General features: G+C 43.2%; 1 protein-coding gene across 10 annotated transcripts in view; it reads left to right on the forward strand.

Moving 5' to 3' along the window:
- Positions 1-26,015, forward strand: part of DLEC1 (DLEC1 cilia and flagella associated protein) — a 107,260-nt gene that overhangs the window by 6,423 nt on the left and 74,822 nt on the right. For 7 of the 10 annotated variants that reach the window (XM_059939188.1, XM_059939187.1, XM_059939190.1 and 4 more), the window contains 2 exons: positions 6,143-6,664; positions 7,937-8,087. In XM_059939188.1, the coding sequence (XP_059795171.1) occupies positions 6,281-6,664; positions 7,937-8,087 (535 nt within the window). In that variant the 5' untranslated portion in view covers positions 6,143-6,280. Of the gene's footprint in view, positions 1-6,142; positions 6,665-6,816; positions 6,895-7,936; positions 8,088-26,015 lie in introns of those variants that run through there. The other 3 variants (XM_059939193.1, XM_059939195.1, XM_059939196.1) reach the window with 3 other exon arrangements.

The following is a 26,015-nucleotide window of genomic DNA, read 5'->3' on the forward strand; positions in this document are numbered from 1 at the left end:
AGCTGACTCAGAGTTGGCACATGCAGCCAGGTTCTGCCAGAAAAGAGGGCTGGGCCACGCCCTGCTCAGAGAAACCAGGCTGCTGCTCTGACCTGTGGGTCAGCGGCTCCCCAGGACTCTCCTCTCCTCCCGCCTGCCCCTCCCTCCCTCTCACAGGCTGGGAGGTCGTCTGCTTAATTACTTCTGCTGTGTGTAAGCCTGTGTGGTGTGTGTGACTGCGCCTGTGTGTTGAGGGGCTGGGAGGGCCTAGCAAAGGCTTTGCACTGAACCGCAGTTGCTGGATTCTGCTCCCTCTGCCCTTAAACAGCCAGGGCCCTCTGTGGGCCCATCCCTGGCCAGATGCCTAGATTACCCTCCTAAAACCCAGCTCTCAGTAAGTTACCTCTGCAGGATTCCCTGAGATCCTGGTGACTCAGTGGGCTTTCAGCAGGCACAGAGGGGCCACGCGTGCCCAGAGACGAGTTATCTTATGGGGGGGGGGGAGGTTCAGGCGTCTCCCCACCCCCGGCTGACCATCCTGTCTCCGATGTGTGTGTGAGGGGGGGTGTGGGGAGGGGGTTCCTGGGATGACTGGAGACAGGTGAGACATAGTGTCAGGGCTGGTGCCCACCTTCAGTCACTTCCCTTCACCCCTCCACCCCTACCCTCTCTAGAGGCCTGGGGAGGGCGGAGGATCAACCCAAGAATGCCAACTTTCCAGCTGTGCTTCAGAGCCAGCCCTGCCCAATCCCTCCCCCAGAAAAGCAAACCTAGATGAGCTCGGGTCAGTGAGGTGTAGCTGCAGCAGAGGGAGCCGAGCGAGGGAGAGGGGAATGAGAGAGGCCAGAGAAGAAATGGGGCCCAAGTCCTGCTGGGCCTTCTAAGGGCTTCCACGTTGACTCTGGGGGAAATGGGGAGCCCTTGAAAGGCTTCAAGTCAAGGAGGGACATGATCTGACTCATGGGTTGTTTTTTTATTTTTAATTTATTTTTATTTAAAAAAATTTTTTATTGGAGTATAGTTGATTTACAATGTTGTGTTAGTTTCAGGCGTACAACACAGTGAATCAGTTATACATATACATGTATCCACTCTTTTTTAGATTCTTTTCCCATATAGGTCATTACAGAGTATTGAGTAGAGTTCCCTGTGCTATACAGTAGGTCCTTATTAGTTATCTATTTTATATATAGTAGTGTGTATATGTCAATCCCAATCTCCCAATTTATCCCTCTCCCCGCCTTTCCCCCCTGGTAACCATAAGTTTGTTTTGTTTTGTTTTGTTTTGTTTATATAAGTTTGTTTTTTACATCTGTGATTCTATTTCTGTTTTGTAAATAAGTCCATTTGTACCATTTTTTTAGATTCCTTTTTTGGTTATTTTTTTATTTTTATTTTTTTTGGCCGTGCCGCATGGCTTGTGGGATCTTAGTTCCCCCGACCAGGAATGGATCGGGCCCCCTGCAGTGGAAGCGCAGAATTCCTAATCACTGGACTACCAGGGAATTCCCTGCTCTTGTTTTAAAAGAATCACTCTGGTTGCTGGAAGTGGGGGGTATCATGGAGGGACAGGGCTGAAGCAGGGAGTCCAAGGAAGGGGCTTTTGTAATAATTCAGGTGAGAGTGGACGGTGGGTCAGACCCTGGTGGTGGGAGTGGAGGTCATGAGAAGTGGGAAGATTCTGGATACATTTTGACGGGAGAGCCAGCAGGATTGACCAGTGGGGGCTGTGAAAGAAAGAGAAGAGCCAGAGGTGACTCTAGGTTTTTGGCCTGGACCACTGGAAGCAGGGGTTCCCAGAAGCTGAAATGGGGAAGGCTAAGGAAGAGCGGGAGCTCTGTTGTGGACACATTATGTTTGAGGTGCCTTCAGACAGCCAAGGTGAGATGTCAAGTATTGATACAGGATGGATGTACAAGTCTGGAGTTTTAGAGGGAGATGTGGGCTTGGGCTAAAATTTGGGATATGTTTCAAAGCATGTTGAAAATGTCCATAAGCCCTCACACAGTGCTAGTGGGAGTCTACTCTGGGATAATCTTTCTGGGAGGTAATTTGGCAATATCTCAAATATTTAAATGTACATATGCTTTGGCCAAGCAATTTTAATTCTATATCATCTGTGTATTTTGTACAGAAACATTATACAAGTTGAAGTTCACTAGCAGGGACCTGGTTAAATAACTTATGGTATTTCCATTACACTGGGTTCTCCTGCATCTGTTAAACAAAAACAAAAACAAAACAAAAAACAAAATCAGTCCTGTTTGAGTTGCTGTGAAAAAAAAGCAAGTTGTAGGATAATATATATAATGCATACTATAATACCACTGGCGCTTTTTAAAAATTAAAAAAACTTTGTAGATATTTGTATTTGTACAGGCAGAAACAATAGCTAGAAGGATATAGAAATAATCCAAGGAAAGAGATTGAGAGGAAGATACTTTTTATTTTTTATGTATTATTTGAATTTTTTACCATAATGATGTATAACTTTTGAAATTTAAAAGTAAAAAAAAAATTTCTATTGAAGTATAGTTGATTTACAATGTTATGTTAATTTCTGCTGTACAGCAAATTGATTCAGTTATGTGCGTATATACATTCTTTTGTGTATTCTTTTCCATTATGGTTTATCACAGGATATTGAATATAGTTCTCTGTGCTATATAGTAGGACCTTGTTGTTTACCCATTCTTTTTTTAAATATTTATTTATTATTATTTTTTTATTTGGTTGCACCGGGTCTTAGTTGCGGCAGGCGGGCTCCTTATTTGCGGCTCTCAGGCTCCTTTGTTGTGGCATGCGAACTCTCAGTTGCAGCATGCATGTGGGATCCAGTTCCCTGACCAGGGATCGAACCCGGGCCCCCTGCATTGGGAGCGCAGAGTCTTAACCACTGCGCCACCAGGGAAGTCCCTGTTTATCCATTCTATACATAATAGTTTGCATCTGCTAACCCCCTAACTCCCAATCCATCCCTCTCCTACCCCTGCCCTTGGCAACCACAGGTCTGTTCTCTATGCCTGTGAGTCTGTTTCTGTTTCGTAGATAAGTTCATTTGTGTCATATTTTAGATTCCACATACAAGTGATATCATATGGTATTTGTCTTTCTCTTTCTGACTTTAAAAGTAAAAAAATTTAAAAGGCCAAAAATGTGTGTGGGAACCCAGAGATAAACAAAACACAAATTCTGGTCGGCAGAGCAGGTTATAAAATGAAGAAGGCAGCTCAGGAAATTCCCTTTATGCTGACAAAGTCCTCATAGGTGAGGGGACTGGGGCCCTTTGTTACTGGTGCCCGGTTGGAACCATTCATTTATTCAGTTAGTCACAGAGCAAACAGAAAGTGGTTGCTGGGCACAGCGGAATCAGGGATGAAGCCAGCTTATCAGGCAGAGAGATACCAGGAGAAGAGGGAGACGATGGTGGAGGTGGGGAAGCACAGAGAAAAGCGGGGAGTGGGGTGGGGAGTGTGTCATTAAGAGGGAACAGGCAGCAGCAGATACCGCTGAAAAGTCAAGGAACATGAGCACAGAGGGGGAACTGGAGCTTTGCTGAAGACCTTGGCCTGGACAGAGCCGGGGGAGCTGAAGCCAGAAGGTGGGAGGGTCACAGAAAAAGGGGAGGCCTCTCCCAGGCTGGGCCAGACTCTCTGTGTCCTTCTCTGAGGCTGTTTGGAGGCAGGATGGAGAGGCCAAAGGTGATGGTGAGAACCCATTGTCCTGTCGTTCCCTAGGGTAGGGAAGGGGGCCAGGGAGCCTGCACAAGACCACCTGGTTTGGGCAGGCCCCGTCCTAACTCTAGAGCAATGGAGGCCCCCAGACTGTTCTACTAACTCCTTCCTGCCCCTTGGTGGTGGTGGGGTGGGTGGGCTCACATGCACGTGAGCAATTGGACAAACCAGCCCACTTGCCCAAGCTCCCTCCCCCTCCGCCCCCACCCACGCTACCCATTAGTGCACACGCTGGTCAGCAATGCGAGGAAGCCCTTAAAGAAGTGGCCTGCACAGGTCCTGTCAATGGGCTCACAATGTCTGGGCAGGCACGGGGCATGTCACATTGACCTTGTGGCCTCCTCACTCTGGAGAGGGTGTGGCTTGAGGAGAGTCAGAGTGGGATCCTCTCAAGTACACAATCCAGAACAGGGGCCCTGGCTTCCCAGCCCTGAGGATGGAAGAGATACCGGGAAGTAGAGATGAGGGAACCAGGCCCAACCACGAGAAGCGGAAGTGGCCCAGGTCTGCAGGCAAGCATCCTGGGCCTCATCTCAGGAAGTGGGTTTGAGGCTGTAGGGCACACAGACTCACCCTGGCAGTAAAAAGAGGATGGTTGTACCACCTGTGAGCAGAAGCCACGCTCTGGCAAGGATGGCAGTCACTGTGATGTCAAGCTGCTGCCTTGGACAAGTGCAGGCCTCTCCCCATCTCAGTGGATGATCTCATCACCCACCTGATCCCACACACAGGATATGTGGCAGTCATTCTTGGCCCCTTTTCTCTCTCACTCCCATTACCCATCAGCGAGTCTTGTCAATTCTACCTTTTAGCTCCATCTCCAATCAGTTCCTCTCACTTGAATCCCAGCGCCCTTCACCTCTTTCCTAACCCCTGCGGGAGTTTCCCAATTGAGCTCCCTGATGCCTCTTGCCTCCCCCCAGTCTGCTGTCTCACAGCAACAAGCGTGATCTCAGTAGAACATACAGCTGACCACCACACACCCAGCTTCAGACCCTTGATGGCCCTCCTACTGTCCTCAGAATGAAGTTTAAATTCCTTAATGTTGCCTACAAACCCATTTATGATCTGGCCCTTGCCTAGAAGTTTCCTCAGCTCCCTGAGTTCCACCCCTGAACTTCTTTCATTTCCTCCCATTTCCCAGCTTTAGCACAATGGGGTCCCTCTGCATGGAGTGCCCTTTTTCTTTCTCCCCTGGCTTACTCCTACTCATTCTTTTTTTTTTTTCACTTAAAAAATGGAAGTATAATTTATATACAGTGAAATTCACCCTTTATGGTGTACAGTTCTGTGAGTTTCGACAAATCCATACAGTTTTGTGACCACCACCACAATCAAGACGTAGAACAGTTCCATCACCCCAAGAAATTCCCTCATGCTCCTTTGGAGCCAACACTAGCTCGCATCACCAGCTCCTGATAACCACTGTTGTGTTTTCTGGTTTGCATTTTCTATAAACGGATATCCTCTAAATGGAAGCATTCATTATGTATATGTAGCCCTTTGAGAATGGTTTCTTTTATCCAGCATAATGTATTTGACATTCATCTATGCTGTCGTGTGTATCACTAGTCTGTTTCATCTTTATTGCTGAGAGTATGCTGTATATAGATGTACTACAATTTATTTATCTTTTTATCAGTAGAAAGGACATTTGGGTTTTTTCCAGTTTTTGGAGATTATTAATAAAGCTGCTCATACAGGTCTTTGTAGGCACAAACGTTCTCATTTCACTTGGAATAACACCTAGTTGTGGGACTGATGTATGTGTTACTTTTGAAGAAACTGACAAACTGTTTTTCAAAGCTGCTATACTGGTTTGTGTTCCTGTTGCGATACATGAGAAGTTGCTCTACATCCTCACCTGCGCTCACGTGGTTCGTTCACCCGTTTGTTCGTTCATTCAACTTCTTGACATTCTACTAAGTGTGTAGTGGTATTGCACTGTAGTTTTAATTTCCACTTCCTTGATGGCTAATGACGGTGAGTCTATTCATTCTTCTAAACCTCTGCTTGGTCTTCACTTCTGCCAAAAACCCACTGTACTCGCTTTCTCTGTAGACTGGTTAAGTTCCTGTCCTTTGTGGTTCCATGACAACAAACAAGTTTCTCCACCTTGACCGTAGCCCACTAAACTGCAGTTGTTTTCCTGTTCTCGCCTTGCTCAACACTCTGGTCACACACACACACACACACACACACACACGGTTGTGAGCTCCGAAAGGGCGGAAGCTGCATCTTCCTTTGGTATCTCCAGCTCCTAGCACAGACCTGAAACAATCTTTATACAATAAATATTAAATGAACGAATTAATAAATGCTGAACAAATTAGAGAATGGGCAGGTGAAAGTAAATAGGAAGAAGCTTTTGCAATGAGACGGGCCTGGCTGTACCAATTAACTCTTTCTCTATCGGTCCGCACACTAAGCTCCTCTCAGTAAAGTCAACACCGCCGTACGAACGTTCACGAAGATGACGACTCGACAGCACCCTTTAACAGACGCAAAGCGGAAGAGGCGGGCCGGAAGTGGAAGTGCGGCAGGGAGTTAGCGGCGTCTCAGTTGCCATGGAGACTGGAAGGGGAGAGCGGCAGTCCGCAGAGCCTGGGTCCTACGCCTTCGTTGGGGCGACGTGGACGCCAACCCCGCGTCCGACCCGGATCCGCAGCCCCAGCCAGTCCTCCCTCGCCTACTCCGAGTCTTTCTACCACGGCTTCGGTGGTCGGCCCCGCCGCGTCTCGCCGCTCACGCTCCGGCCGCTCCCCGAGCCCCATCTGCTGCGCCTGCGTCCCACCTCGCTGCGCACCCAAGACATCTCTTACTTGCTCACCGGCGTCTTTCGCAACTTGTATACCGCCGAGGTGACTGGCGAGGAGGTGAGTGAGAGTTTGATCAAGGCCCGCGGCAGCGAGGATGCTTGGCACGAGGAGTTCGTGGACCAGCTGCAGCAGGTAACACGGCCCCGGCGTCCCGCGCGCTTCTCCCCGTGCTCACCCGAGGCGCGGCGGCGTCACCGCGTCTGCGGCCGTGCGGGCGACCCAGGGCGCGACTCAGCCACTCGACAAGAGTCAGCCCCTGTTGGGTGCCGGGCACTGGGGATGCAGCTGGAAAAGAGCAGACCAAATCCATGCCGCCGTATATCCGACATTCTAGTGGGAGGACACTCTACACACGCGCCTAGGTGAATAGACACATTCTACACACATAACGGCATATATCTCCAGCACCTATCTTTATTTCCCTACACGCATACACACATTATATATTACATATATAAATGAAACGACGAGGCAGAAAGCTGAATAGTTGTTCCCCGGAGATGATAACGTCACGTCCGCTTTGGGGTGCCTGCCCTTGTGCCACAAACCACAATCTTTTTTTTTTTAAACTTTGGGTTTTTATTTTTATTTATTTATTTATTTATGGCTGTGTTGGGTCTTCGTTTCTGTGCGAGGGCTTTCTCTAGTTGCAGCAAGTGGGGGCCACTCTTCATTGTGGCTCACGGGCCTAGTTGCTCCGCGGCATGTGGGATCTTCCCAGACCAGGGCTCGAACCCTTGTCCCCTGCATTGGCAGGCAGATTCTCAACCACTGCGCCACCAGGGAAGCCCACAAACCACAATCTTATCGAGGCATTCATGCCCAGATTTTAGGAAGCATGCCTAAGCTCTAACAGCAACTCTGCTTCCTTATCTGTATAAGGAGGAAAGCAGCTGACTTGAGTCCTCTCTGCTGAGGCTGACTGCTAAACAGGCCATACTGCCCACAGCTCCCTTCAAGGAGTCTCAACTGTGTGCTTTCAAGCAGCTGAGATCATCGCTGAAGGGGCTGACAGCTGGAGGCTCTCAGCTCACTATGCTCCCTGCAGCCAGGTAGCAAGTCCTTCCTTGAAGGGGGTCTGGGTGACACAACCCTTTGTCTGCCACAGGTGGTGTGTTAACTCATATTTGGTATTTCACAGTTTAGATGGCAGCTCTCTTTACTGTGAAGCCAGTAGTCAGGAGACGGGATTTCAGACTTGGCTCTGTAATTGACTTTACTGTGAAAGCTTTGAGCCATTTCCTTCTCTGGGTCTCAGAGTTCAGATCTGTCTGGTTGGACCAGATGGTCTCTGCAGTTCTGTGACTGTTCTGTGCTTCATGGGAAGCCCTGATGCTGGGGTGGGATTCAGTAAAGCTGTGTGATCTCACCATATTTCTGTACATCTGATCACCCACCTGCCAGATTCGGGAGCTCTATAAGCAGCGGCTGGATGAAGTTGAAATGTTGGAGAGACATATCATTCAGGCCCGCGCACGGGCCCTTGCGGAGAAAGAGCAGGCCATGCACCAGGCCGAAGTACAGGTCCTTGAGCCGTTCATCAAGATGCCTCGAGGTGTGTATGATGAGCTCCTCTATGCCCTTCACCATGACTCCCCAGTTGTTAATATATTACTGTGTTTGCTTCATTACCTCTCTAGTCTTTTTCTGAACATCTGGAGAGTGAGTTGCAGATATGTTGTTTCATTACCACAAAACACTCCAGTGTGCACGTCTCCAAAACAGGGACACTCGCCTACATAACCAGCACACAACCCCCTAAGCCAGGAAATCAGCAATGATGCAACGTTAACCTCCACTTCACAGATGGCATGCAGGTTTCACCTGCTGTCCCACAGTGTCCCTTTCTCCTCTTTGGTCGAGGATCCTGTCTAGGAAGTCATGTTACATGTCATTGTCATGTCTCATTTTCAGAATTTTCATTTGGCACAGTTCTGTGAACTTTTCCTGTCTTTCATGTTCTTGACCGTTGGGTTTTTCCCCAATTTTTAAAAATTATGGTAAACTACACATAACATAAAATTTACCCTCTTAACCATTTTTAAGCATACTGTTCAATGGTATTAAATACGTTCATAATCTTGTACAAACATCATCACCATCCATCTCCATAACTCTTTTCATCTTGTAAAACTGAAACTCTATGCCCATGAAACAATAACTTCCCATTCCCTGCCTTGCCCCAGCCCCTGGCAACCACCATTCTACTTTCTGTCTCTGTAATTTTTTTTTTTAAAGTTACCATTCTGACCATTTATTTAATTTAATTAATTTATTTATTTACTTTTGGCTGCGTTGGGTCTTTGTTGCTGCACGCAGGCTTTCTCTAGTTGCGGCGAGCGGGGGCTACTCCTCGTTGCGGTGCTTGGGCTTCTCATTGCGGTGGCTTTCTCGTTATAGAGCATGGGCCCTAGGCGTGCGGGCTTCAGTAGTTGTGGCACACAGGCTTCAGTAGTTGTGGCTCGCCAGCTCTAGAGCGCAGGCTCAGTAGTTGTAGTGCATGGGCTTAGTTGCTCCGCGGCATGTGGGATCTTCCTGGACCAGGGCTTGAACCCGTGTCCCCTGCATTGGCAGGCGGATTCTTAACCACTGCACCACCAAGGAAGTCCCTATAATTTTTTTTCTTCATTTAAGATTTTTTTTTGATGTAGACCATTTTTAAAGTCTTTATTGAGTTTTTTACAATATTGCTTCTGTGTTATGTCTTGGTTATTTGGCTGCGAGGCATATGGGATCTCAGCTCCCCGACCAGGGATCAAACCTGCACCCCCTGCATTGGAAGGTGAAGTCTTAACCACTGGACTGCCAGGGAAGTCCCTTGTCTCTATAATTTTGACTACTCTAAGTACCTCATATAAGTGAAATCATGCAGTATTTGTCTTTTTGCAACTGGCTTATTTCACTTAGCATAATGTCCTCAGGGTTCATCCATGTTGTAGCCTATGTCAGAATTTCCTTCCTTATAGGCTGAATAATATTCCATTGTAGGTACATACCACATTTTGCTTTTCCATTCATCAGTTGATGAACTCTTGGGTTGCTTCCTGGTGTTAGCTGTTCTGAATAATGCTGCTCTGAACATGGTCATACAAATATCTCTTTGAGACCCTGCTTTCAGTTCTTTGGGGTTTATACCCAGAAGTGGAATTGCTAGATCTTATAGTAGTTCTATTTTTAATTTTTTGAGGAATCACCATACTGTTTTCCACAGTGCCTGTGTCATTTTTTCATTCCCACCAACAGTGCTCGAGGATTCCCATTTATCTACATCCTCACCAACGCTATTTTCTGGTTTTTCAGTGTGAGGTTTTTGTTTTTTGTTTTTGAGTGTAGCCATCCCGATGGGTGTGAGGTGATAGCTCACTGTGGTTCTGATTTGCATTTCCCTGATTATTAGTGATGTTGAGTGTCTTTTCATATGCTTATTTGCCATTTGTGTATCTTCTTTGGAGAAATATCTATTCAGGCCCATTTTTAAAAAAATTTTTACTGGGGTATAGTTGATTTACAATGTTGTGTTAGTTTCAGGTGTACAACAAAATGAATCTGTTATACATATACATATATCCACTCTTTTGTAGATTCTTTTCCCATATAGGCCATTACAGAGTATTAATAGAGTTCCCCATGCTATACAGTAGGTCCTTATTAGTTACCTATTTTATATATAGTAGTGTGTATATGTCAATCCCAATCTCCCACTTTATCCCTCTCCCCTTACCCCCCAGTAACCATAAGTTTATTTCCTATATCTGTAACTCTATTTCTGTTTTGTAGATAAGTTCATTTGTAATCTTTTTTTAGATTCCACTTATAAATGATGTCATATGATATTTGTCTTTCTCTTTCTGACTTACTTCACTCAGTATGACAGTCTCTAGGTCCATCCATGTTGCTGCAAATAGCATTATTTTGTCCTTTTTAATGCCTGAGTAATATTCCATTGTATATATGTACCACATCTTCTTTATCCATTCCTCTGTTAATGGACATTTAGGTTGCTTCCATGTCCTGGCTATTGTAAATAGAGCTGCATTGAACATTGGGTGCACGTATATTTTCGAATTATGGTTTTCTCTGGATATATGCCCAGGAGTGGGATTGCTGGATCATATGGTAGCTCTATTTTTAGTTTTTTAAGGAATCTCCGTACTGTTCTTCATAGTGGCTGTACCAGTTTACATTCCCACTAACAGTGTAGGAGGGTTCCCTTTTCTCTGCACCCTCTCCAGCATTTATTGTTTGTAGATTTTTTGATGATGGCCATTCTGACCAGCGTGAGGTGATACCTCATTATAGTTTTGATTTGTATTTCTATAATAGTTAGTGATGTTGAGCACCTTTTCATGTGCTTTTTAACCATCTGTATATTTTCTTTGGAGAAATGTCTGTTTAGATGTCCCACCCATTTTTTGATTGGGTTGTTTGCTTTTTTTGATATTGAGCTGCATAAACTGTTTGTATATTTTGGAGATTAATCCCTTGGCAGTTGCTTCATTTGCAAATATATTCTCCCATTCTGAGGGTTGTCTTCGTTTTGTTTATGGTTTCCTTTGCTGTGCAAAAGCTTCTAAGTTTAATTAGGTCCCATTTGTTTATTTTTGTTTTTATTTTCATTACTCTAGGAGGTGGATCAAAAAGATCTTGCTGTGATTTGTGTCAAAGAGTGTTCTGTCTATGTTTTCCTCTAAGAGTTTTATAGTATCTGGCCTTACATTTAGGTCTTTAATCCATTTTGAGTTTATTTTTGTGTATGGTGTTAGGGTGTGTTCTAATTTCATTCTTTTACATGTAGCTGTCCATTTTTCCCAGTACCATTTATTGAAGAGACTGTCTTTTCTCCATTGTGTATTCTTGCCTCCTTTGTCCTAGATTAGATGACCATAGGTGCGTGGGTTTATCTCTGGATTTTCTATTCTGTTCCATTGATCTGTATTTGTTTTTGTGCCAGTACCATACTATTTTGATGACTGTGGCTTTGGAGTATAGTCTGAAGTCAGGGAACCTGATTCCTCCAGCTCCATTTTTCTTTCTCAAAATTGCTTTGACTATTCATGGTCTTTTGTGTTTCCATACAAATTGTAAAGGTTTTTGTTCTAATTCTGTGAAAAATGCTGTTGGTAATTTGATAGGGATTGCATTGAATTTATAGATTGCTTTGGGTAGTATAGTCATTTTGACAATATTGATTCCTCCAATCCAAGAACATGGTATATCTCTCCGTCTGTTTGTGTCATTTTAATTTCTTTCATCAGTATCTAATAGTTTTCTGAGTATAGTTCTTTTGCCTCCTTAGGTAGGTTTATTCCTAGGTATTTTATTCTTTTTTTTTTGCCTGTGTCTGGGTCTTCATTGCTGTGCATGGGCTTTCTCGAGTAGCAGCAAGTGGGGGCTACTCTTCATGGCAGTGCACAGGCTTCTCATTGTGGTGGCTTCTCTTGTTGCAGAGCACAGGCTCTAGGTGTGAGGGCTTCAGTAGTTGCAGCACGCGGGCTCAGTAGTTGCGGCACATGGGCCCTAGAGCGTGCAGGCTTCAGTAGTTGCGGCACATGGGCCCTAGAGCGTGCAGGCTTCAGTAGTTGTGGTGCATGGGCTCTAGAGAGCAGGCTCAGTAGTCGTGGCGCACAAGTTTAGTTGCTCTGCAGCATTTGGGATCCTCCCAGACCAGGGATCAAACCTGTGTCCCCTGCATTGGCATGCGTAATCTTAACCGCTGTACCACCAGGGAAGTCCCATATTCAAGCTCATTTTTAATCGATTGTTTTGTTGGTGTTGAGTTTTAGTAATTCTCTATATATCCTGGTTATTAATCCCTTATCAGGTACATGATTTGCAAATATTTTCTCTTGTTCTGTGGGTTGCATTTTTACTCTGTTGGTAGTGTCTTTTGATGCACAATTTTTAATTTTCATGAAGTTCAATTTGTCTATTTTTATTTTGTTGCCTGTGCCTTTGGTGTCATATCCAAGAAATCATTGCCAAATACAGTGAAATCACTGCCAAATCCAATGTTGTGAAGTGTTGGCCCTGTATTTTCTCCTAAGAGTTTTATTGTTTTAGGTCTTGCATTTAGGTCTTTAATTAATTTTGAGTTAATTTTTTGTATATAGTATTACAAAAGGGTCCAACTTCATTCTTTTGTGTGAAGATATCCAGTTTTCCTAGCATTGCTTATTGAAAAGACTGTCCTTTCTCTATTGAATGGTCTTGACACTGTTGTCAAAAATCAATTGACCGTATGTATGAGAGTTTATTTCTGGGCTTTCTGTTCTAGTCCATTGATTTCTATGTCCATCTTTATGCCAGTACTATGTTGTTCTTATTATTGTAGCTTTCTTATAAGCTTTGAAATTAGGAATTGTGAATCCTCCAGCTTTGTTCTTTTTCAAGATTGTTTTGGCTGTTTGTTCCTTGAGATTCCATAATGAATTTTGGGATGGGTTTTACTATTTCTGTAACAAAAAAACATCCTTGGGATTTTGATAGAGATTTCACTGAATCTGTGTATTGATTTGGGTAGTATTGACATTTTAACAATATTAAGTCTTCTAATCCATGAACGTCTAATGTGTTTCCATTTATTTGTCTTCTTTCATTTTTTTCAGCAATGTTTTGTACTTTGTATTGTACAAGTCTTTGATCTCCTTGGTTAACTCTCAAGTATTTTATTCTTTTTGATGCTATTATAAATGGGATTTTCATAATTTCCTTTTCAGATTGTTCATTTTTAGCATATAGAAGTGCATCTGATTTTTGTGTGTTGACTTTATGTACTACTTAGCTGAATTCACTTGTTAGTTCTGACAGGTTTTTTGTGAGTGTGAAATCTTTAGGGTTTTCTATATATAAGATCATATCACCTGCAAACAGTAATAATTTTGCTTCTTCCTTTCCAGTTTGGATGCCTTTTATTTCTTTTTCTTGCCTAATTGCTCTGATTAGAACTTCCAGTACTGTGGTGACTAGAAATGGTGAAAGCAGGCATTCTTGCCTTATTCCTGATCTTAGAGGAAAAGCTTTAAGTCTTTCACCACTGAGTGTGATGTTTGCTGTGGGTTTTCATCTATGATTTTCATTATGTTGAAATAGTTTCCTTTTATTCTAGTTTTTTAGTGTTTTTTTAATCATGAAAGGGTGCTGAATTTTTTCAAAAATTTTTCTGCATCAGTTGAAATGATCATGTGATTTTTTCCCCTTTCATTCTGCTAATGTGGTGTATTACATTGATTAATTTTTGTATGTTGAACCATCCTTGCATTCCAGGAATAGATCTCACTTGGTCATGGTGAACTATCCTTTCAATATGCTGTTGAATTCAGCTTGCTAGTATTTTGTGAGCATTTTTGGATCAGTATTCATAAGGGATGTAGTTTTCTTGTAGTTTCTTTGTCTGGTTTTATATCAGGGTAATGCTGGCCTCTTGAATGAGATAAGAAGTGTTCCCTCCTTTTCAGTTTTTTGTGAAAATTTTGAGGATTGGTATTAATTCTTTAAATGTTTAGTTGAACTCACCAGTGAAGCCATGGGTTCAGGGCTTTTCTTTGTTGGGAAATTTTTGTTTTATTATTGATTCAGTCCCTTTACTAGTTATAAGTCAAGTCAGATTTTCTGTTTTTTCATGATTTAGTCTTGGTAGGCTTAGTGTTTCTAGGAATTTGTCCATTTTATCTAGGTTATCCAGTGTGTTAGTGTACAGTTCCTGGTATTCACTTATAATCCTTTTTATTTCTGTAGAATCAGTAGTAATATCCCCACTTTCATTTCTGATTTTAGTCTTTTGAGTCTTCTCTGTTTTTTCTTAGTTGATGTAGCTAAAGGTTTGTCAATTTTGTTGATCTTTTCAAAGAACCAACTTTTGGGTTTATTAATTTTCTCTACTGTTTTTCTGTTCTCTACTTTGTTAATCTGTGCTCTAATCTTTATTATTTCCTTCCTTCTTTCTGGTAGCTTTAGGTTTAGTTTGTTCTTTTTCTAGTTCCTTAAGTCCTAAAGTTAGGTTATTGATCTAAGATCTTTCTTGTTTTATGTAAGTGTTTATAGCTCTAAAATTCCTCCTTAGCATTGCTTTTGTGGTGTCCCATAAGTTTTGGTATGTTGTGTTTTCATTTTCATTTGTCTCTAAGTATTTTCTAATTTTCTTTGTGATTTCTTCTTTGGTTCATTGGTTATTTAAAAATCTGTTGCTTGAAGTTTTGGGACAGGTTTGGTTTTTTAATTTTCCAACCAAGTTGAGAGGCAAGTTGATCTTACAGAAAGCACTACTGCATGTAGTAACCATATGATTTTGAGCAAACCACATTATTTTTCTAGGTCTGTTTTCTCACCTACAAAATAAGGAGGTTGGACTCTCAGGGTGAATGGGTGAATTCAGGGTGAATGATAGTTGATCCTTGCTTTCCTCACTTTTTAGCTCATCACCGTGCCTTTTTTCTTTCCTAAGAAAGACGTCACACCCCTTTCCTCTTCTCTTCTATTGTCCCTCCCTCCTTCCCTATCAAGGTCCAGGCAGAGCTGGAGATTAGGCTGAGATCCAGAGTTTCCTAGAGAGTAACAGAGTGGCTTAGAAAGGGAAGCCTGACTCTGGCCTCTTAATCCTGCATTTGGTGACTAAGGGGACTTAGGATCGTGACACTTCTCTTGCTGGGAGCATACATTTAGCCAGTTTTCATAGTGCCTAGAATTTGATGTCTATTTGCACAAGATTGTCTTTTCCTATTTTGGAGTGATCAGACATTTTATTTTTGTTCAGAATTATCAAGTTTTAGACAAACTTGCACAACTGTGCTTTTATTAGGTGACTTTTTGAATAAACTCTTTGGTATTCTGGAAAAAAAAAGTGTATTGCCTAGTTTCTACAATTTAGTGAATTTTCCAGTTTTCTTTCTGTTACTGATTTCTAAGTTTACCCTATTTTGGTTGGAGAGTATATGTTGTATGATATCTGTCTTTTCAAATCTACTGAGACTTAATTTATTGCCTAACATATGGTCTGAGAAATGTCTCATGTGCACTCGACAAGAATGTGTATGCTGCTGTTGTTTGGTAGAGTGTTCTATATGTGTCTATCAGATCTAGTTGTTCTATTGGGTTAAGTCCTCTTTTCCTCACTTATCTTTTGTCTGGTTGTTCTATTACGATAAATGGGTATTGCAGTTTCCAACTATTATTGTAGAACTGTCTATTTATCCCTTCAAATCTGTCCATTTTTGCTTCATTATTTTTTTTAAATTTATTTATTTATTTTTGGCTGCATTGGGTCTTCATTGCTGTGCGCGGGCTTTCTCTAGTTGCAGCAAGCGGGGGCTACTCTTCGTCACGGTGCACAGGCTTGTCATTGCGGTGGCTTCTCTTGTTGTGGAGCATGGGCTCTAGGCATGTGGGCTTCAGTAGTTGTGGCGCACGGACTTAGTTGCTTCGCAGCATGTGGGATCTTCCTCGACCAGGGCTTGAACCCATGTCCCCTGCATTGGCAGGTGGATTCTTTTTTTTTTTTTAACTTATTTAATTAATTTATTTATTTATTTTTGGCTGTGTTGGGTCTTCGTTTCTGTGCGAGGGCTTTCTCTAGTTGCGGCGAGTGGGGGCCACTCTTCATCGCGGTGCACAAGCCTCTCACTATCGCGGCCTCTCTTGTTGCAGAGCACAGGTTCCAGATGCGCAGGCTCAGTAGTTGTGGCTCACGGGCCTAGTTGCTCCGCGGCATGTGGGATCTTCCCAGACCAGGGCTCGAACCCGTGTCCCCTGCATTAGCAGGCAGATTCTCAACCACTGCGCCACCAGGGAAGCCCCGGCAGGTGGATTCTTAACCACTGCGCCACCAGGGAAGCTGCTTCATTATTTTGATGGTCTGCCATTAGGTGTGTAAATGTTTATACTTATTGTATCTTCTTGCTCTGTTGAATCTTTTTTTAATATATAATGTCCTTCCTTGTTTCTTGTAATCTTTTTTTTTAATAAATTCATTCATTTATTTATTTATTTTTGGCTGCGTTGGGTCTTCGTTGCTGTGTGCGGGCTTTCTCTAGTTGCGTTGAGCGGGGGCTACTCTTTGTTGCGGTGCATGGGCTTCTCATTGCGGTGGCTTCTCTTGTTGCGGAGCATGGGCTCTAGGCGTGTGGGCTTCCGTAGTTGTGGCACACGGGCTCAGTAGTGGTGGCTCGCAGGTGCTAGGGTGCAGGCTCAGTAGTTGTGGCGCACGGGCTTAGTTGCTCCATGGCATGTGGGGTCTTCCTGGACTAGGGCTCGAACCCGTGTCTCCTGCATTGGCAGGCAGATTCTTAACCACTGCACCACCAGGGAAGCCCCTTGTAACCTTTTTTGATTTAAAGTCTACTTTGTCTGATATTAGTATAGCCACTTCTGTTCTCTTCTTTTTTTTTTTTTTAATAAATTTATTTATTTATTTTTATTTTTGGCTGCATTGTGTCTTCGTTGCTGCCCATGGGCTTTCTCTAGTTGCAGAGAGCGGGGGCTACTCTTCGTTGTGGTGCGCGGGCTTCTCATTGCGGTGGCGTCTCTTGTTGTGGAGCACGGGCTCTAGGTGTGCAGGCTTCAGTAGTTTTGGTGCGCGGGCTCAGTAGTTGTGGCTCAGAGTCTCTAGAGTGCAGGCTCAGTAGCTGTGGTGCATGGGCTTAGTTGCTACGCGGCATGTGGGATCTTCCTGGACCAGGGCTCGAACCTGTGTCCCCTTCATTGGCAGGTGGATCCCTAACCACTGTGCCACCAGGGAAGTCCCTGTTCTCTTCTGGTTACTATTTGCATAGAATATCTTTTTTCATCTTTTCACTTTCAGTCTATGTGAGTCTTTGGATCTAAAGTGAGTCTCTTGTAGACAGCATCTAGTTGGATCATGTGTTTTTACCTATTCTGCCAATCTCTGTCTTTTGACTGGAGAATTTAATCCATGTACATTTAAAGTAATTACTGATAAGGAGGAATTTCTGTCACTTTGCTATTTTTTTCCTATATGCCATGTATCTCTTTTGTCCCTCATCTCCTGCATTACTGTCTTCTTTTGTTATTTAGTCAATTTTTGTAGTGAAATGTTTAAATTCCTTTCTCGTTTCCTTTTGGGTATATTCTATAGCTATTTTCTTTGTGGTTACCATAGGGATGACATTTAACAACCAAAAATTATAACACTCTAATTTGAATTTATACCAGCTTAACTTCAATAACATACAAAACTCTTGTTTCTTTACATCTCCATCCCCACCCCTTTTGGTTGTTGATGTCAGAATATTACATCTTTATACATTGTGTGCCCAGAAATACCAACTAATGCATTAGTCTCTTAAATTATGTAGAAAACAAGACATGAAGTTACAAACCTAAGTTACTATACTAGCTTTTATAATAATCAGCTTTATATAATACTAGGTTTTAATAATACTAGCTTTTATTTTTACCTTTAATAGTTTTTTTTCCTTTAAATGTATAATATTAGTCTCTTAAATCATGTAGAAAACTTTTATGATTGTCCATGTATTTCCTTTGTTGAGATCTTTATTTCTGCATGTGTCTTGGAGTTACTGTCTAGTGTCCTTTCATTTCACGTTGCAGGACTCCCTTGAGCATTGCAGGGCAAGTTTAGTGGTAACAAATACCCTCAGCTTTTGTTTATCAAGAAATGTATTAATTTCTCCCTCACTTTTGTAGGACAGTTTTAGTGGATATAGGATTCTTGGTTAACAGTTTTTCCTTTTAGCACTTTGAATATATTGGCCCACTGCCTTCTGGCTTCCATAATTTCTGATGAGAAATCTGCTGATAACCTTATTGAGGATCCCTTGTATGTGACAAGTCACTTCTCTCTTGCTACCTTCAAGATGCTCTCTTTGTCTTTCAAATGTTTGATTATAACATGTAACATGAGTCTCTTTGAGTTCATCTTATAGTTCATTGAGCTTCTCGGATGTTTATAGTCATGTATTTCATCAAATTTGGGAAGTTTTCAGCTGTTATTTTTTCAGATATTCTCTCTGCCCCTTTTTCTCTCTCCTCCTTCTAGGACTCCCACAATGTGTGTTGTTCACTTTCTGGTGTCCCACAGCTTCCTTAAGCTGTCTTTACTTTTCTTCAATCTTTTTTCCCTTCTGTTCCTCAGACTCGATCATTTCTATTTTTCTATCTGCAAGTTCACTGATTCTCTATTCTGCCTCCTCAAATCTGCTTTTGAATCCCTTTGATAGTGAATTTTTCATTTCAGTTAGTGTCCTTTTCAGGTCCAACATTTCTTTTTAGTTTCTTTATACATTTTCTGTCTCTTTATTGGTATTTATATTTTTTGGTACATCGTTTTCTTGAGTTTCTCCACGTGTTCTTTTAGTTCTGTGAGCATCTTTAAGACAGTTGTTCTAAAGGCTTTGTCTAGAATGTCTGCAATCAGGTCTTTTTCAAGGACAGTTTCTGTTGATTTAATTTTTTCCTTTGAACAAGGCATACTTTCCTGTTTCTTTGTATGTTTTTGATTTTTTGTTGTTGTTGTTGTTAGAAACTGGGCATTGAATCTAATAGTGTTGTAACTCTGGAAATCAGATTCTCTCCCTGCCCCAGAGTTTGCTGTTTTTTGTAATTATTTTTTGGTTTTGTTTTTTTAATTATTGTAGGCTGTCTGTGCTGAGGGTCAGCCTGAGATGTAATCTTAAGGTCTTCTAGGTCTTTTCTGAACCCTACTCTGGGTATGTGTGGTCATGTTCTAATATTCCCCTGATCTGCAGTTGTTTTTGAACGTCTTAGTCTTTAATATCTGGCTTCCAAAAGGCGGAAAAGAGAAAGATGAAGGGGGGGGGGGGTCCTGGCCCTTTAAATTCCCTGGAAGTCAGCTGGTGTTGAGGCTTTCCATTAACACTGCAGCCAAAGAGGAAGGTAATGCTGTGCCTCTTTGTCGAGGCAAACCCTCCCCCAGCTTTCTTAATCTTCAAGCAAGTTCCCCATCACCCACTTTCCTGAAAATCCCAGCAACAAAGCTGCCCTCAGGCCCCTGATCAACCAGCCAAGCCATTCACCACTACTGTCCAGAACACCATGTATACTCGACCTCAGGCCACTTCTGCCATACAAAGTAAACAATTAGGTGTGATGCTCAAGGCTCAAGCCTGGGAAAGATTTCCCTACATGGTGTCCTTTAGGGCCACGCCTGAGTAAGGCTGTAATACAGCAGCAGCCCATTTACAGCTAACCCCAGTGTATCATGCTGACCCATATCTGGACCAGACTGGGTTGCTGTTTTTAGCTTTGATTTACAGAGAATTTAGAATATACACCTAAGTAAATAGAATAGTATATGAACTCCCATTTACCCCTAACTCAGGCTTAACCATGGCCATTTCTGTCCCACCTATTTCCCCCCTCATGATATTTTAAACAAGTTGCATACATTATATAATTCCACTGTAACTATTTTAGTATGTATCACTAAAAGATAAGAAATGCTTTTGAAAAATAATGACAACATTATTATTACACTTGAAAATAGCAATAATACCTTAATATCAAATATCCAGGAAGTGTTCAAAATCAGACCTGAGTTTTTGTTCCTGTCAGTTGATCTTCGAAACTTTCCCATGAAGCCATAGATATGAGTTGAGGGAAAAGCACAGGAGTAAAGGACATAGACAGTCTGGACCACCAGTTGATGTAATTAGCATGTGTCTTTTGGATCTGCTCAGGCCTAATCCCAAATATGCCATGTTCCCATTGTACAATGGATTGCTACTGTGCCCTCCCAATCTTATGACTCAGTGGATCTGATAATACCCAGTCAAGATGAGTAGCTCTGGATGAATAGTCACTCGATGTCCCATAGTCAGTGCTGGGTCTATGCTCAAGCCCTGTAGCCCATTTTTCAAATGATGAGTCATTCTCTTTCACAGTAGGCAGAGTTTTGCTCCAGAACCCTGAGTCCGTGTTACATCTCTCCTACTGGGGCTTTCTAGAGACTCTCTACAATATTCTAATCCACTGTAGATACCTTTGGATTCGTTGCATTTTTGTGTGTCATGTGGCTTTAATGGCAGGACAGCTTCAGTCATAGCCTGGACATGCCGTAGAGCTCTCTCTTGCTTTGAACCCCGCTCAAAACTGATAGCCTTTCAGGTCACCTAATAAATGGTTTGGAGCAATATTCCCATGTGTGGGATATGCTGCCTCCAAAATCTAAAGAGTTCTGCCAGTTACCACCCTTCTTAGTGGTAGGGGATACAAAATACAGCTAGTCATCCTTTACTTTAGAGGAGATGTTCTGGCATGCCATTTATTTATTTAATAAATAAATAAATAAATTTATTATTTAGGGATTTAAATTTAGGGATTTATTGGATCCCTAAAAATTTCTTCAGTGTGTCAGTGTTGGAGGACAGAGGGAATGAAAAGCACCCACCAAACTGAGAAGGCATCTTGAGAGTGAAAAATGAGGCAGGCAGTTCCATATAAGCAGTGGATCAGTGGGTGAGATTGGGATCGGGTGGGCAATGATGCAGAAGCATTCGCAGCTGTACTCCACACCGCAGAGGGGCCATTGGGATAATTTCATAGTTAACCTCGGGTATGGGGCTAGGTGCTTGGAAACAGTACGTGCATTCCTAAGTTAAGATTTGTGAATGGGTGGGGCTTCCCTGGTGGCACAGTGGTTGAGAATCCGCCTGCCAATGCAGGGGACAGGGGTTCGATCCCTGGTCCGGGAAGATCCCACATGCTGCGGAACAACTAAGCCCATGCGCCACAACTACTGAGCCAGAGTGCCACACTACTGAAGCCTGCATGCCTAGAGCCCGTGCTCTGCAACAAGAAAAGCCACCGCAATGAGAAGCCTGTGCACCGCAACGAAGAGTAGCCCCCGCTCACTGCAACTAGAGAAACCCCGTGCACAGCAACGAAGACCCAACACAGCCAAAAATAAATAAATAAAATAAATTTATATTAAAAAAAAAAGATTTGTGAATGGGTAACTAGTCTTGTGGGCACCAGGAATACATCAGGGAAGGTTTTTCATCATTGTTTGGGGACTAATAGAGCATAGAGGCTACCTGGTCCTAATGATTATTAGGCAATATCTATTAACTACAAAGCCCTTGATGACAGAGAAGTGATTCACTACACAGTACAGTCCTGGGTAGGGTCATTGAAAGGAGAGGAGAAACTGTAAGGGCCCAAGATGGCGTCAGTCATGCTAACAGCCATCCAGTCAGGAGCCTGAATCTTCTAGTCTTGCTAAACTACTTACCACTTCATGATCATCAAGTCCAGTTAGGAAGTCAGCAGTATAGTGGACTGACATGATGTTGGGCAGAGTGTCAAGACAACTGAGTTCCCCGCAGGCTCTGTTGGTTAGAGAGCAGGAGAGCCAGCATGCTCTTGTGGTGAGACAGTGATTGTGTGCTGATGTCCTTCTTACATAAAGGCAAATTGCTTTACACCTTCCTTACCAAGGAGGATAGAGAACACACTTGCCAGACCAATAGTCACATGTCAGTGCTAGAAGCTGGCCAGTAAAGATACCACATTCAGTATGGCAGCTGTGACTGGGGCTACCACGTGGTTAAATTTATGGTAGCCCATTATCATCTACTCTGTTTGGCTTCTGCAGGAGCCAGACAGATGAACTGAATAGTTTATGAACCCTTATGTATCCATCACTTAATCCCAACAAAACTATCATCCCTGTATCCTTTAAGTATTTGATGATGGTGCTAATCTCTGCAAGGGGAGAGCGTTGCTTCTGCTGACCTCGAGTGTTCAGATGAACCTGGAGGTTCAGAATTCTCAGGTTCATGCACCTCAGTGCCTCATTCCAGGTCTTTGAGTCTTACTCTTTTCCTGTCAGGGTCCTGACTTTGATACAGGAGACCTGTTGATGCTGTGCATTCAGTCTCCTTTGCTATTCTGCTACCCTCAGTTAGATCCCATATCTGATTTTCGCACTGTCTGCCCTGCAACTTAGATGAGAGTCTCGTTAGACATTGCCAGAGACTCTGACTTTCATGGTATGCCTTGAGTTGTTAGTTAGTTGATGTGAGCCTATAATTTTCTTTTTTTTTGAAAGCTTCCAAAGCAGTTAAAAGCCAGCCAATCCTTATAATTACCATTGACCCCATACCATTCAGGGGTCATAGCTATCACAAATGCCAACACTTCACCTTTTACCACATCCTAGTTTACCACATATGAGAATCTTAGTTATTTGATGCTATCATATACCAGGAATTACCAGCAATGCAATCCTTTTTGCCATCTGACTAAAGAGTGATCCAGCTCCAAAATCCCGTCCTGATGGTCTTCTTTCTAGTCTGGAAGCAATTGTTTTAGCCAGTTTCTCCCAAAAGCAAAGCCTGGATCAAATGTTTTCATGCAGGTAGTTTATTTGGGAATGTGATCCAGAGAGGAGGTATGCAGAACAAGGGAAGTGGAACAGGGAAGAAGGGAAAGATGATATAAAGATTTGTCGTTCAGTTGGCCTCCACTACAGGTGATGCGTGCTCAGTCCCACAGGACCTTTTGAGGAGCCTCAGGAAATGGATCTCAGAACCACCAACCGCAGGGAGATGAAAAGGGGAAATAGATCTATTGGCTCCTGACCGCTGTTGGACAAGAGCGCCCCCCTAGTGTTAACTCCCTGTCTTAACCAGTCCAGGATGCTGTAACAAAGTACCATAGTGGTGATCATTTTGTAATGTATAAAAATATCGCAGCACTATGTTGTACACCTGAAACTAATATTATAAGTCAACTATACTTCAATAAACAAACAAACAAACAAAATTCCCTGGAAGTCACTTCAGCTGGAGGAGAAGGGGCTTGACACAATGGGGGGAGGTGCCTCTTTGCCTACACCTCTGTGGTCAGAAGCAGTCATCGGCAGTCAGAGCACAAATCCCAGGTATTTGGAGGACAGGGTCCTTTTGGCTCACCCAGGCTCTCACAGACTCTGCAGGATGCCCCAGAAACACATGCACAGATGCCTGCCCTGGGACTGGGAGTGAGGGGTGGGTAGCTGCTACCATGCTAAGAGCTGAAGTCCACTGCAATTTCCTGTCCGAGCCTTCCCCTGGAAGTTACAAGACTTCAGTAGATGCCATGGTTACCAAACAGTTCCGTTAGACTGATTCTGCCAGTGTGCCTTTCGCCTAGGTGGGGAGACAGAGTCTTGGCGCTTTACTCCCCATCTTCCCAGGATCCTCTCTCCTGACAGTTCTTGACAGGCCTCCCCCTGTGTGACGTGGCTCTAACGTTTCCCCATGACCAAACTCAGGCTCGCGCTTGGCAGCAGCGCCATGCAAATGATGCTGTGCTCCTCTCGCCGCAGCTCGTCAGGAGGCCCGGGTGATGCTAGCCTTGATGACCTGGTCAGGTTGGTGTCTCCGCATTAAATTCGCCGTGTCAGATGATGACTGATCAGTGCTTTGTGGAGAGGTATTCTCACATTTGACCAATATCTTTTTTCCTCATCAAAGCTCCATCAGCACTCACTAAAAACTCTTTTCTAAGTCAACCATCTCTCTGGCAATGCTTTCTTGATTTATTTGTTAAAGAAATTGGGTCATTTTTCCTGTATACTTGTCCGTAGTCTGGATTTTGCTGATTTCAACATTGTGGTGTCATTTAACCTGTTCTTATGGTCCCTGTATTCCTTGCAATTCAGTAGTTAGTTGTAGAGACATTATGAGGTTTAAGTTCAATTTGGGGGGCAGAAGGGGAAAGACCAGTTCATAGATGGTGCTGTGTACTCGCTTCAGGAGGTACATGATGTCTCTGTTTTCGTGATATTGCCAGTCTTTGCCCAGATCTGTTGTTTCATTAGGGGTTATAAATTATAATGAAGTGCTAATGATACTGAAATACTTCTATAAAGATAAACTCTTCAGCAACTACTTTGATTACTCCAAGATAGGAGCAGAATTAATTCTTTCCCCTTATCTGCCAGTTTTTAAAATAATGAGCTGGTTTCCCTAACATCTGCCAACGATGACTAATGAGGTTTGGTTAGTTGGTGTTTAATATCATTATGACCTCATAGGTTTCATAACTACAATTATATTCATTCTTATTGATGCTCGAACTGTCCCATCTTTGGCCAATTGGAACATTTTCTAGTTGACACCTGACTCTTTTGACACAACATTGGTTGTCTGTGATAACTTCCTTACTTTCTGGAATGGTGAGATGTTCCAGGTTCATCTTGTATATTTATTGCCCCAGACCTGGAATCAGCCGTTTCTCTAAGAAGCCCTGGTTCCTTTATTCCGCCCCCCGCCCGCAAAGTCTTTGATCTATCCTCCTACATCCCTGAAAATCATCATTTTCCAGGTTAGTAGGGACAGTGCTTTTAGGGTTGGGAGACCTGACATATCTGTGGCCTGGAGGGAGGGAGAAGTGGAAGATACAGTGGCTTCGGAAAGCATTACACTCATGGGGTCCTGCTGGGGACCAGAGGATGGGTAAGATGCTTTGCATATGTTATTCCACTGAATCCTTCCAACAACCCTGCGAGGTAGGTTTTCTCTCTGTTTTACAGGTATAGGAGCTGAGAGAGGAGCTCAAGTAACTTCCCTAAATTCCCACAGCTCAGAAGGGCTGGGATCCAGATTTGAACTTGTGTCTGCTGTTAAAGCCCATCTCTTTCTTCTCTCAAGAGGAGGAGGAAGGCCTGTTGTCCAGGCACAGTGTCACACGGGTGTAGATGACTTCCCCTCGGGTGTGGCTCTGAGTGTGAGGCCCCATGCCATGTCAGGTCTGCCCCCTCTGAGGCTCAGCCCCATTCGACAGTGAGCACTCAGTGTGGAATCCATATCTCCTCCTGTTGCCCCTTCTCTGCAGCAGAGTCGTGTAGCTGCCAGGCCCCCTCCCTCAGTCGTGGATTTAGGCAGAGATTATTGGTAGCAGATTCTCAGGAAGATTTATTGGTTGCCTGATATCCACTGAGTCCCTGGAGTCTGATACTGTCCCTGTCTTTGGTAGGACTCTTTTGGTTAGAGATCAGGGGAGGTTAAGTAATTATTTGTTTGTTTATTTTTAATGAAAGTGGAATAAAACATTGAGAACTGCGAAATGAACATCAGCCAGGAGAGTTTCCCAATGACCTTCATTTTATGTTTTTACCCAAGATAATATTAAGTTGTAATCAGACATTATCCGCCCTGGTTTCTCAGCCTTCTGCTGGCAATGTTTCTCTTTTTTATTTCAAAAGTAGCAGAAGTAGAGACCTTAATCCAGTTTCCTGGACACCCCTCTGATCCCTGCTTCTCAGGGCAGGGCGAGGTGACCCAAGAACCTCTTTTATAACTTGGATGATTGATGCTAAGGACATTCCCCTGAAATCTTTGTTATTTGAGGCACAGAAGCAGACTTTCTCTGTTGGCTGATACAAACGTCACGTGGTGGAAAACATGCGTAAATTCTCCAGACAGAGGGAGAAAGATCAGAATTCAGCAGAACGTCCTGTGCTTTTGTCCCCTTCCCTTGCTGGTATCTTATCTGTGTTGTCTTC

The sequence above is a fragment of the Balaenoptera ricei genome, chromosome 11, assembly GCF_028023285.1.
Source record: "Balaenoptera ricei isolate mBalRic1 chromosome 11, mBalRic1.hap2, whole genome shotgun sequence".
NCBI lineage: Eukaryota > Metazoa > Chordata > Mammalia > Artiodactyla > Balaenopteridae > Balaenoptera > Balaenoptera ricei.